The following is a 14,511-nucleotide window of genomic DNA, read 5'->3' as shown; positions in this document are numbered from 1 at the left end:
ATAAAGTTATATTCTACTCTAAACAACCATATGCGTTGGTTCTTCATCCCTGACAGTCCCTATTAGGGAGCCGTACGTCTGTGTGTCCTTGCTGTCGTCACCGTGGGGCTCTTCAGGCCTGTGATTGATGAGAGTGACATTAACAAACACAACCATCAGTGTTTACACTTGGTCAATGGTCCTTGTCTCTCCCTGTGTCTCCTTCCATCTATGAAGACACAGTAAAGGAAGCCAAGGTCACTTTACATTCTGAATCTAACTGCACTGTACACTCATGCGATCAGTCCCTTACTCTCTCATTCATCCCAATCTCCCTCACCATCATCCATGGGTAACTCTATATCCCAATCTCCTCACCATCATCCATGGGTAACTCTATATCCCAATCTCCCTCACCATCATCCATGGGTAACTCTATATCCCAATCTCCCTCATCCATGGGTAACTCTATATCCCAATCTCCCTCACCATCATCCATGGGTAACTCTATATCCCAATCTCCCTCACCATCATCCATGGGTAACTCTATATCCCAATCTCCCTCACCATCATCCATGGGTAACTCTATATCCCAATCTCCCTCACCATCATCCATGGGTAACTCTATATCCCAATCTCCCTCACCGTCATCCATGGGTAACTCTATATCCCAATCTCCCTCACCGTCATCCATGGGTAACTCTATATCCCAATCTCCCTCATCCATGGGTAACTCTATATCCCAATCTCCCTCATCCATGGGTAACTCTATATCCCAATCTCCCTCACCTCATCCATGGGTAACTCTATATCCCAATCTACCTCACCGTCATCCATGGGTAACTCTATATCCCAATCTACCTCACCGTCATCCATGGGTAACTCTATATCCCAATCTCCCTCATCCATGGGTAACTCTACAGTGAGGGAAAAAGGTATTTGATCCCCTGATGATTTTGTACGTTTGCCCACTGACAAAGAAATGATCAGTCTATAATTTTAATGGTAGGTTTATTTGAACAGTGAGAGACAGAATAACAACAAAAAAATCCAGAAAAACGCATGTCAAAAATGTTATAAATTGATTTGCATTTTAATGAGGGAAATAAGTATTTGACCCCCTCTCAATCAGAAAGATTTCTGGCTCCCAGGTGTCTTTTATACAGGTAACGAGCTGAGATTAGGAGCACACTCTTAAAGGGAGTGCTCCTAATCTCAGCTTGTTACCTGTATAAAAGACACCTGTCCACAGAAGCAATCAATAAATCAGATTACAAACTCTCCACCATGGCCAAGACCAAAGAGCTCTCCAAGGATGTCAGGGACAAGATTGTAGACCTACACAAGGCTGGAATGGGCTACAAGACCATCGCCAAGCAGCTTGGTGAGAAGGTGACAACAGTTGGTGCGATTATTCGCAAATGGAAGAAACACAAAAGAACTGTCACTCTCCCTCGGCCTGGGGCTCCATGCAAGATCTCACCTCGTGGAGTTGCAATGATCATGAGAACGGTGAAGAATCAGCCCAGAACTACACGGGAGGATCTTGTCAATGATCTCAAGGCAGCTGGGACCATAGTCACCAAGAAAACAATTGGTAACACACTATGCCGTGAAGGACTGAAATCCTGCAGCGCCCGCAAGGTCCCCCTGCTCAAGAAAGCACATATACATGCCCGTCTGAAGTTTGCCAATGAACATCTGAATGATTCAGAGGACAACTGGGTGAAAGTGTTGTGGTCAGATGAGACCAAAATGGAGCTCTTTGGCATCAACTCAACTCGCGTGTTTGGAGGAGGAATGCTGCCTATGACCCCAAGAATACCATCCCCACCGTTAAACATGGAGGTGGAAACATTATGCTTTGGGGGTGTTTTTCTGCTAAGGGGACAGGACAACTTCACCGCATCAAAGGGACGATGGACAGGGCCATGTACCGTCAAATCTTGGGTGAGAACCTCCTTCCCTCAGCCAGGGCATTGAAAATGGGTCGTGGATGGGTATTCCAGCATGACAATGACCCAAAACACACGGCCAAGGCAACAAAGGATTGGCTCAAGAAGAAGCACATTAAGGTCCTGGAGTGGCCTAGCCAGTCTCTAGACCTTAATCCCATAGAAAATCTGTGGAGGGAGTTGAAGGTTCGAGTTGCCAAACGTCAGCCTCGAAACCTTAATGACTTGGAGAAGATCTGCAAAGAGGAGTGGGACAAAATCCCTACTGAGATGTGTGCAAACCTGGTGGCCAACTACAAGAAACGTCTGACCTCTGATTGCCAACAAGGGTTTTGCCACCAAGTACTAAGTCATGTTTTGCAGAGGGGTCAAATACTTATTTCCCTCATTAAAATGCAAATCAATTTATAACATTTTTGACATGCGTTTTTCTGGATTTTTTTGTTGTTATTCTGTCTCTCACTGTTCAAATAAACCTACCATTAAAATTATAGACTGATCATTTCTTTGTCAGTGGGCAAACGTTCAAAATCATCAGGGGATCAAATACTTTTTTCCCTCACTGTATATCCCAATCTCCCTCACCATCATCCATGGGTAACTCTATATCCCAATCTCCCTCACCATCATCCATGGGTAACTCTATATCCCAATCTCCCTCACCATCATCCATGGGTAACTCTATATCCCAATCTCCCTCACCATCATCCATGGGTAACTCTATATCCCAATCTCCCTCACCATCATCCATGGGTAACTCTATATCCCAATCTCCCTCACCATCATCCATGGGTAACTCTATATCCCAATCTCCCTCACCGTCATCCATGGGTAACTCTATATCCCAATCTCCCTCACCATCATCCATGGGTAACTCTATATCCCAATCTCCCTCACCGTCATCCATGGGTAACTCTATATCCCAATCTCCTTCACCATCATCCATGGGTAACTCTATATCCCAATCTCCCTCACCGTCATCCATGGGTAACTCTATATCCCAATCTCCCTCACCATCATCCATGGGTAACTCTATATCCCAATCTCCCTCACCATCATCCATGGGTAACTATATCCCAATCTCCCTCACCATCATCCATGGGTAACTCTATATCCCAATCTCCCTCACCATCATCCATGGGTAACTCTATATCCCAATCTCCCTCACCGTCATCCATGGGTAACTCTATATCCCAATCTCCCTCACCGTCATCCATGGGTAACTCTATATCCCAATCTCCCTCACCATCATCCATGGGTAACTCTATATCCCAATCTCCCTCACCGTCATCCATGGGTAACTCTATATCCCAATCTCCCTCACCGTCATCCATGGGTAACTCTATATCCCAATCTCCTTCACCGTCATCCACGGGTAACTACCAATATGACAGAGGCTGAACCATGCCTAAGCCACAGACGTTTATCCTGCACTACGTTCCTGTCTGTAAGGCTTCCCCATTCTGTTTCTGGGTGCATCTGAAAGGGCATCCTTTTTCATATATTGTGCACTACTTCTGATCTAAAGTGCACTACTGTTTAACTCTCTCATTCCATGTCCCAGTAAAGGACTCTTTGGCTGTTACTAGATGTCAATCCTTGCTTCCTCCGTCCTTGTTTCCTCCATTCCTCTTCTCTCTCTCAAAGAGCATAGGAGGAGGTCGTCAGAGGGCAGGGTCCTGGGATCCTCTCCTCCAATCCACTTTACCAGAAAGGTGAGGAACGGAATAAACGAGGATGGAGAAAACAGATTTGACATCTCCCTTCTCTAGACCTCGATGTTCCATGGGTAGGTGGGATTATCGTTGCAGACTAAACAAACAAATGATCCTAAGCCTGCCTGGTGCTCGGTGCTGGCTGCTTAGCAACAGGTGTTGCTAGACTGGAGAGATCTGAGGTTGATTTTGTGTTTGGTTGTCAACAGCGGTTGATCATTGATTTGGCATGCTTGGACACCTTCCATTGACGTTTGTCTGGGGTAAAAGGTTATAGAGGAATAGGGCAGACAAGTCAAGTACCATGTATCCTTGGTACACTGTGTTCAGTTGGAACAAAACTCCATGGTCTTAGATAACAACAACGGTGAACCTTCTCAGTCTTCCAGTTCCTCACCGATGCTGAGTGTGTGAGAGAGAGACATGGAGAGAGAACGAATCAGAGACAGGCAGTCAGACAGGCAGACAAACAGGCAGGAAGACAGGAAGACAGGCAGGCAGGAAGACAGACCGAGACCGAGAGAGGATAGAAGAATTGCCAAAATGCCAAATTTTAAGGACATGTCGGAAATGTCTGAGCCCTCTCTCTCTCTCTCTGGTTGCAATGCCAGGATGAATTGCGACGAGGCATGTCGGATCACTCTAAAGCACTGTAACAGCTTCCCATCTCCACTCAAATGATGTGAAAGTCATTGCCTGGCCATGTGTGAGTCTGGTGTGAGAATAAATGACTGGCTCCCTCTCCTCACTGTTAATCAAATCCCCCCAGGGCAGGGTTGCCAGATATGCTCGACGTGCTCGTCCAGCGCGGAGATGACAGAACCCATACATAAAGATGTGCTTTCCCTCCCCTTTTCTCCTCTTCCTCATCCCCTCTTCCCCCCTCTCCTCTCATCGTCTCTCCAAGCGGGTGCTACTGACGTGACAGTCACTCCTCCGAACAAGACGAGCCAGACAAATGAATCCATCGTCTCCTCCCTCCATCCTCTTCTTTACTTCATCAACACTCCAGCTCTCCATCGCCTCCTTTTCAATGCATCACCCACCCATCACTCGCAATCATCTTCTCGCTTGTTGAATGACGAGCTCACCTCTTGGAGGAGCAGGCAGAGTGCATTGTGGTCCGATCACTTAAAAGATGTGTTCTGAGGTCACAGGGTGACACACACACACACACACACACACACACACACACACAACCCACACACACACACACACAAAATGATGATTATGAAATTATTCACAGTGGAGTGCTTGAATGCCCGTTGAATAATGAGGGCTTGCTTTTAGCAACAGTCTTCTAAAATGTTTGTATGCATGTCATTTTTCTCCCTGACAGTGCAATAGGAATCTCATTAAGAATCTCCTTGCTGTCAGTCATTGTATCTGGTCTGAATTGCACTCTGAACTCTATTGTTCAATGTTAGATACGTTAGATTAGCCTGGTGGTCCAGTCTGTGTTAGTTTCTATACATTATATTAGCCTGGTGGTCCAGTCTGTGTTAGTTTCTATACATTATATTAGCCTGGTGGTCCAGTCTGTGTTAGTTTCTATACATTATATTAGCCTGGTGGTCCAGTCTGTGTTAGTTTCTATACATTATATTAGCCTGGTGTTCCAGTCTGTGTTAGTTTCTATACATTATATTAGCCTGGTGTTCCAGTCTATGTTAGACTGGATCACCAGGCTAATCTAATGTATGTTAGATTTAGATACATTAGATTATACTGGTGATCCAGTCTATGTTAGATTTAGATACATTAGATTAGCCTGGTGATCCAGTCTATGTTAGATTTAGATACATTAGATTAGCCTGGTGGTCCAGTCTGTGTTAGGTTTAGATACATTAGATTAGCCTGGTGGTCCAGTCTGTGTTAGGTTTAGATACATTAGATTAGCCTGGTGGTCCAGTCTGTGTTAGGTTTAGATACATTAGATTAGCCTGGTGGTCCAGTCTGTGTTAGGTTTAGATACATTAGATTAGCCTGGTGGTCCAGTCTGTGTTAGGTTTAGCCAGCTCCTCTCTGTCAATTCATTGTCATGCCAGTGTATGGTCTGACGACGATACAAGAGTTAGAAACAGCAAATAGAACAGAATATAAGCTGTAGGTGTAGAGCTTAGATACTGCGAATAGAATATAACTTTATTAGACTTAGATACTGGAAATAGAATATAACTTCATTAGACTTAGATACTGCAAATAGAATATAACTATATTAGACTTAGCTACAGAAAATAGAATATAACTTCATTAGACTTAGCTACAGCAAATATAATAGAATATAACTGTATTAGACTTAGCTACAGAAAATAGAATATAACTTCATTAGACTTAGATAATGCAAATAGAATAGAATATAACTTTATTAGACTTAGCTACAGAAAATAGAATATAACTTCATTAGTCCATCTGAATTCTGTCCTCCTGTTTTCTAAGAAATGGCCGCTCAGTGGCTCCTGAGTACTGCGTAACGCCCTCCTGAGAAATGGCGCTCAACCACATGAAGCTCCCTTTCATAAACCGTGTGTCATGAGTGAAGTTAGCTCAGGACAATCTCTGTCCTCTCCATCCTCTCTCCATCCACATGATGACTATCTATTGGATTCCTGTGATTGGAACAAAGCTTTGCTCACCAAACTTTTTCTTCTTGTCGATTCCTTTGAGATGGTTTGATAGAATTGGTATTACGTTGCTTCATTACTTTGAAATGTAGAGATCTGGATCATATCAGATGACGATAGTGATTTATCATACAAGTTACTGCACGTCTGACAATATTTCAGGGTTTTCTCACTACGAATGGGGAAATGAACGAAAAATGTATGGAAAAATACTATAATTGAATGAATCCTTCCATAAGTGAATGGCTGAATTGAAGACTGCTCCTATACCAGTAACCTATCAGCATCAGAACAGAATCCGCGAGAAAACATGGCCCTTCTAAAGAGGACTGCAGGCTTGGTGGTGAAGACAGATATAGAATAAGCTAGAGAGGACTGCAGGCTTGGTGGTGAAGACAGATATAGAATAAGCTAGAGAGGACTGCAGGCTTGGTGGTGAAGACAGATATAGAATAATCTAGAGAGGACTGCAGGCTTGGTGGTGAAGACAGATATAGAATAAGCTAGAGAGGACTGCAGGCTTGGTGGTGAAGACAGATATAGAATAAGCTAGAGAGGACTGCTGGCTTGGTGGTGAAGACAGATATAGAATAAGCTAGAGAGGACTGCAGGCTTGGTGGTGAAGACAGATATAGAATAAGCTAGAGAGGACTGCAGGCTTGGTGGTGAAGACAGAAATAGAATAAGCTAGAGAGGACTGCAGGCTTGGTGGTGAAGACAGATATAGAATAAGCTAGAGAGGACTGCTGGCTTGGTGGTGAAGACAGACATAGAATAAGTTAGAGAGGACTGCAGGCTTGGTGGTGAAGACAGACATAGAATAAGTTAGAGAGGACTGCTGGCTTGGTGGTGAAGGCAGATATAGAATAAGCTAGAGAAGACTGCTGGCTTGGTGGTGAAGACAGACATAGAATAAGTTAGAGAGGACTGCTGGCTTGGTGGTGAAGGCAGACATAGAATAAGCTAGAGAGGACTGCAGGCTTGGTGGTGAAGACAGACATAGAATAAGCTAGAGAAGACTGCAGGCTTGGTGGTGAAGGCAGATATAGAATAAGCTAGAGAGGACTGCTGGCTTGGTGGTGAAGGCAGACGTAGAATAAGCTAGAGAGGACTGCAGGCTTGGTGGTGAAGACAGAAATAGAATAAGCTAGATATATCCTGTATCTTCCCATACAGAACATGCACTCACAACCCACTGGAGCTTATTTTACATTTACATTTTATCAGAAACACAGCACTTTTTGTGTGTTTTTGTGTGTGTGTGTGTGTGTGTGTGTGTTTTTGTGTGTTTGTGTGTGTGTGTATGTGTTTTAGTGTGTGTGGTGTTTTAGTGTGTGTGTGTTTGTTTTAGTGTGTGTGTGTTTGTTTTACTGTGTGTTTGTGTGTGTTTTTGTGTGTGTGTGTTTGTGTTTTAGTGTGTGTGTGTTTGTGTTTTAGTGTGTGTGTGTTGTTTTAGTGTGTGTGTGTTTGTTTTAGTGTGTGTGTGTGTGTTTTTGTGTGTGTGTGTTTTTGTGTGTGTGTGTGTGTGTTTGTGTGTTCATGTGTGCGTGTGTTTTTGTGTGCTTTAGTGTGTGTTTTAGTGTGTGTTTTAGTGTGTGTTTTAGTGTGTGTTTTAGTGTGTGTTTGTGTGTTTTAGTGTGTGTTTTAGTGTGTGTTTGTGTGTTTTAGTGTGTGTTTGTGTGTTTTAGTGTGTGTTTTAGTGTTTGTTTGTGTGTGTTTTTGTTTGTTTGTGTGTGTGTTTGTGTGTGTTTGTTTGTGTGTGTGTGTTTGTTTGTGTGTATACACACGTCCTCTTACACACTAACCAGAGTGTTGCGTCTGACAATCCCATTGGAATTCATTCCTCATTTCATATGAACGAACTAAGGAGGTGGGAAGGAGGGAGAAAAGGAGGAAGGGAAGGAGAGAGGTAGAGATGGAAGGAGAGAGCGAGGGAGGGAGTAAGTGCTCTCCACCTCCAGTCTGCAAGCTGTGTAAGAAAGCAGCTGGGGCCCTACTGAGGATTACACACACACACACACACACACACACACACACACACACACACACACGAGATACTCCGGGGCAGATTCCCTGGTCAGTCAAAGGGAAAGCCGGTCAGTTAGTCCAGCTCCATGTGTGTCTCTTCATGCTTTTCTTTGACTCTCTCTATCTCTACATCTTTCTATCTATCTGCTCCTGCAGGCTTGGCCCAGTGGACTGTGAAACCCTGCAGTAGCAAATGTGCATGCTTGGCACTTCACTCCTCTATCTCACTGTCCTCCTCTCCTTCTCTCCTTTCCTTCTCTCCTCTCCCATCCTCTTCTTGTCTCAACTCTCTCTCCTCCTCTCCTGTTCTGTTCTCGTTTCTCCTCTCGTTTCTCCCCTCTCCTCTCCTTCCCTCTCTTCTTGTCTCCTCTCCTCTCCTCTCTCTGCTTTCTTCTCCTGACCTCTCCTCCTATCCTCGCTCCTCTTTCTTCTACTCTCTCCTCCTATTCTCTCCCCTCTTCTTCGATCCTGTCCTCTCATTTCTCCTCTCTCCTGCCCTCTCCTCTCTGCTTTCTTCTCATCTCCTTGCGCTCTCTCTCTCTCTCTCTCTCTCTCTTCCCCTCCCTCCCTCATCAACCACCCTGCTGCCTGCCAGGTTGCTGGAGATCTCCACGCACGCACGCACGCATGCACGCACACGCACACACACACGCAGCTCCTCTATACAGACATGCTATATCCCTTTCCCTCCATTTAGAAACCAACCACATCTCTGATATGGTAGAGTGATATTCAGCCATGTTGCCTGAGTACTGACTAGACATCCCTTACTGTGAGTGAACCCTGAAGGACAAAGTGAGTGTGTTGGAGGACAGACAGACTGTGTCTGTAGGTCAATGTCAGCCAGCCCTTGTGTTGTGGCTGTAGTATTACAGTGTAGCCATGAGGTCCATGCGATGTGGCCAGTGATAACTCTACATCTACCAACTGGGTATACAGGGAATAACAAAACACTCTGCAAATTCTATCAAGGCAGCTGGTCTGTCAGTCATGTGACAAAATAGGCAATGTGCTCCTACTCGGGTTATGGTTGGGTGCTGAATCTGTGTTTTGTATTGTGCATCCTATTCATGTTCTATGGTCGGCAGTCTCACCTCGTGTAGGCCTAGCAGCTGATGCCATAACCATCTGATTGATGCCCTGTAGACAGGGAGGAGGGAACACCACGACAATGCCAATGGTGACTAACATGCAGTGCCCTTTAAAACCAACGTTCTATCACAGCATCACTTAAAGCATCACATCTCTACTGTGGGCCACAGCATTAAGACAACATTGTTCCATGTGTCAGGCAGAGTTTTATGTGTTTTATACAGGGAATATTTCTCCATGGAGGTGGACAATGCCAGTCGCATGTCCCTGAGTGGCTGCCGTCAGGTAGACAGGTCTGTTATAATGACTTATCTGGTCTGGGGATGTCAACTCGAGACCTTGAGACATTTTTCATTCACTCACACAAACATCTAGGAAATATTGCAAGCATATACATTGTCAGTACAATAGGCTGTGTCTCTAGAGTACAACATTTTGAAACTACACTAGGCCTATGTCAGCCTGGATTTGCCATGCATTCGACCAGATTGATGAGAGGTTTTATTCTCCAGGCTAGTATTCTACCAGATTGATGAGAGGTTTCATTCCCCCAGGCTAGTATTCTACCAGATTGATGAGAGGTTTTATTCCCCCAGGCTAGTATTCTACCAGATTGATGAGAGGTTTTATCCCCCCAGGCTAGTATTCTACCAGATTGATGAGAGGTTTTATTCCCCCAGGCTAGTATTCTACCAGATTGATGAGAGGTTTTATTCTCCAGGCTAGTATTCTACCAGATTGATGAGAGGTTTTATTCCCCCAGGCTAGTATTCTACCAGATTGATGAGGTTTTATTCTCCAGGCTAGTATTCTACCAGATTGATGAGGTTTTATTCTCCAGGCCAGGGCAGAGCCATGTCAGTAATACAGTAATATGACATTTATCAATGGTTACATAGTCTTTCAACTGACTGCAGTAATATCTGGTGTGTGACTGGACAGTGATCTTGAGTTAGTCTGGATGTTTGAGTGGCAGACAGCGGGAAGCCAATTAAGAAGGTGACTAGAGAGGGTAGAGCCATGGTCATGGACCACTGACTGACCACTAGCCTTCATTTACACACAAGAACTCTACTGGCACAAGTAGCCGGCATCAAATTACCATGCAAAGCTGTTGCCTGCTGCCCAGCGATGCTGGTGGCGAAAATGATCATCCCAAACCGCTTCCATCAGTGCAGGTGGATGGCATGCCGCATGGCAACCGCGTGGTTCTTTAAATGGGGCGGCAGGTAGCCTAGTGGTTAAAGCGTTGGACTAGTAACTGAAAGGTAACTGAAAGGTTACCAGTCTACGGAGAGTAGAGCAGTACGTTGGTTTCACTATGTGTCCCCCGGCGTGACATTTCACGAGAGCCTGTGCTAATAAAAACTATGACACAATGTGACTCGGAAACCCCGAGACTTGACTCCTGGACCATATCATTCTCTCATTATAATCCCCCTCTTCCTATTCTCCATTTCCACAGCATCTTGTAAAAAGACCACTTGCTTATCTCGAACGGCAACCCTATACATCTGCGTTAATACATTATGCATTTGAATGGGGAACCTCCTCGCCTAATGCCGCCGAGGGTTTCAAAACAAGTAATCCGACGGAAGCAGATGCATTATTTATGTACAAAGCACTGTTTTTATTATTCAGAGATCTACATCTTCCCTGTCGAAATTATGACCGCTTTTCCCTAATTGCTTTTGACAGCTGAGACCATGCGCACCCGTGAAGGATACATTAACGGCAGCGAATAACAACCTGCGCTCGGCTCAACACAGAACAGCACTCCGCTGGTATGATCTAATATCATAACACAATCATACTTGGTACGAGTTTACATTGCGACACTGTTCATATTAGACCACATGCTTCAAGTTAATCACACAGGGTCATAGTCTTAACAACAGCGTAACAATACATCGGTGCAGATTTAATTGCCTAGTATGAAGATTTAATTGCAATAGCGCAGCAGTTTCCTTTCATAGACTCATCTATTTGACAAGTTACTCTTACATTTAGGCTATAGTACCTCTCTCTCTGAACTTGTGATGCAAGGTATTGGAGGAAAGTTGACACCTATGTCAGTGATTCGAGCGCACTTCGGTGACTTTGCCAAACCACCATCAGCAATATAGCTACAGTTAACGATTGATATAGCTAACGATTGAAACTCTATAGTCACCTGCTGCCAATTCTCCTCCAGCGAAGGCATCGCAGAGAAGTAGCCGGTGTCATGCACGAGTTGGAGTTCCTGAAAAATACCGTGATTCGCCAAAACGTCCATGATGATGCTCTGTGTGCGGAGCGCAGAAAGGAGACTGTTCCACGAAAAAAAGGAATCCGGCTGTGCCTAATCAAATGTCCAAATCCACGTTCATGCCAGTCCTATCAGGAAATATAATGCATAGAAAGAAACAAACAGATCCGAAAGAAGGAAATATATAGTTTCACTATTTGCTGGAGACTCTAATGAACGAGTTTAGACTTGGTGAGAGACGCACACTTGCAGAGATGATGGAGGCTCCATGTGTATCCGTAGGCTATTGCTAGGTAGTAACCTTGCTCATCCCCACTAGGCTTTTCCCCAGCGCTCCGCTTCCGTAGGAAAATGTTCGGGCAGGATGGTAGTAGGCTACAGGCATCGCAAGACAAACGGGGAGGAGAGTAGCGAGTGGAGGGGCGTGTGCATACTGTCAATCAACTTCGTGCGTGGCCATATAAGGTAAATTGCTTTGACGATCCTGCCAACGGGGCGATTTGACAGGTTAAGGTGTGTAAAGAGGAAGATATATGCAAATCATTGGACCTCAATAGGCTCTCCCTCCCTGTCACTCAAGCCATATATAAGTTTGAAAGGTGAGCCATTTATCCGAGGCTAAATAGACATGGTAAGCGGCTCATCGCGGACTGTCTACTAAAATAAGTTAGAGCACAAACATCTAGTCGTTTTCGTGTGCTCCTCGAATAGACAGGGAAACCAGGCTATATTCGGTTATAGGCCTACGAAAGACAAACACAGACCTCGGAGTTTGCTTTGAAGGCACCAGGTCACCCGTGATACAAGTCAGTATTCCACATCCATCCATCTCTGAGGAAGTCCGGAAATGACGTGGGAAAAGGCCACTAGGGGCAATTGTGAGCGCTGTTACCTTTCAAGTAGGTTTCGTTTTGTTTGGGTGTTGGGGATGGTGAGTGGGGGTGTAAGCAACTGCTACTGTTGCAGAAAGTTGAATCCTTGAATCCAGTGATAAAAGTAATTTTTTAGACTTTTGTTTTAAGCCTGTCCCAAACCTTAACCCTTACGTTAACCATTTGGAGTTAATGACTAACCTCCCTCTAGTACAAAAGGTTGCATGTTCGAATCCAATGATAGAAAGTTGTTTTTGAGATTTTTGTTTTAAGCCTATCTCAAACCTTTACCCTCACCTTAATCATTCATAGTTAATGTCTAACCTTAACCACTTCAAAATTGTGCGTTTGGAACAACTTCAAAATGATGAAAGTCTAATTGTGACGTGAGAGTTTGTTGAAGGAACCAACATTGTGCAGTACATGTAGGATATACCCTGTGTCTTTCCCATTTGGGGTCACCAATTTACACAAGGCCCATTTATTATGTGAGGTAAACAGGAAGTGTATATAACAGTATCCTTCAGTGCAATGATGTTGTTGGAATACACCTTAAAGTTTGTGAATGGAACTTAACTCTTGTTTGACAGTAGACTACCATTGCGTGTTAGGGGTGCCATTCACTACGACCTCTTCTGAAAGAGGAAGTGAAGGAAGACTCCCTATGTGAGAATTAACTCAACCTTACACCCCCAGAACCTACATTTTCTTAAAGTCTATGTAGACAAGATTGTTGGCATCTTATTTAAAAGTCCTGCTGAGACTGAGGCTGTCCTAATATGGACACCGTAATACAAACATACAGTACCAGTCAAAAGTTTGGACACACCTACTCATCCAGGGGGTGTTCTTTATTTTGACTATTTTCTACATTGTAGAATAATAGTGAAGACATCAAAACTATGAAATAACACATGGAATCATGTAGTAACCAAAAAAGTGTGAAACAAATCAAGATATATTTTAGCCACCCTTTGCCTTGATGACAGCTTTGCACTCTTGACATTCTCTCAACCAGTTTCACCTGGAATGCTTTTCCAACAGTCTTGAAGGAGTTCCCACATGTGCTGAACACTTGTTGGCTGCTTTTCCTTCACTCTGCGGTCCAACTCATCCCAAACCATCTCAATTTGGTTGAGGTCGGGTGATTGTGGAGGCCAGGCTATCTGATGCAGCACTCCATCACTCTCCTTCTTGGTAAAATAGCCCTTACACAGCCAAGAGGTGTGTTGGGTCATTGTCCTGTTGAAAAACAAATGATAGTCCCACTAAGCCCAAACTAGATGGGATGGCGTATTGCTGCAGAATGCTGTGGTAGCCATGCTGGATAAGTGTGCATTGAATTCTAAATAAATCACAGACAGTGTCACCAGCAATACACTCCCACACCATACCTCCTCCTCCATGCTTTACGGTGGGAAATACACATGCAGACATCATCCGTTCACCCACACTGCGTCTCACAAAGACACGGCGGTTGGAACCAAAAAATGTACAATTTGGACTCCAGACCAAAGGACAGATTTCCACCGGTCTAATGTCCATTGCTCATGTTTCTTGGCCCAATCAAGTTGTTTCTTCTTAATGGTGTCCTTTAGTAGTGGTTTCTTTGCAGCAATTCCATGAAGGCCTGATTCACACAGTCTCCTCTGAACAGTTCATGTTGAGATGTGTCTCTTACTTGAACTCTGTGAAGCATCGATTTGGGCTGTAATTTCTGAGGCTGATAACTCTAATGAACTTATCCTCTGCAGCAGAGGTAACTCTGGGTCTTCCTTTCCTGTGGCGGTCCTCATGAGAGCCAGTTTCATCATAGCGCTTGATGGTTTTTGCGAAACTTTAAAAGTTCTTGAAATGTTCTGCATTGACTGACCTTCATGTCTGAAAGTAATGATGGACAGCCGTTTCTCTTTGCTTATTTGAGCTGTTCTTGCCATAATATGGACTTGGTCTTTTACCAAATAGGGCTATCTTCTGTATGCCCCCCTACCATGTCAC

The 14,511-nt window shown here is 44.3% G+C and overlaps 1 protein-coding gene across 1 annotated transcript in view; it reads right to left on the bottom strand.

The window, feature by feature from the left end:
- LOC106574839 (Krueppel-like factor 7) overlaps nucleotides 1-12,506 on the bottom strand; it is a 53,553-nt gene extending 41,047 nt beyond the window's left edge. The window contains exon 1 of the mRNA XM_082963635.1: nucleotides 11,567-12,506. Coding sequence (XP_082819761.1) covers nucleotides 11,567-11,668 — 102 coding nt within the window. The 5' untranslated portion in view covers nucleotides 11,669-12,506. The remainder of the gene's footprint in view (nucleotides 1-11,566) is intronic.
- Nucleotides 12,507-14,511: the final 2,005 nt, after the last annotated feature.

Source organism: Salmo salar, chromosome 17 (assembly GCF_965601325.2).
Source record: "Salmo salar chromosome 17, fSalSal1, whole genome shotgun sequence".
In the NCBI taxonomy this organism is placed as follows: Eukaryota; Metazoa; Chordata; class Actinopteri; order Salmoniformes; family Salmonidae; genus Salmo; species Salmo salar.
This window is presented reverse-complemented; position numbering and strand designations above follow the sequence as displayed.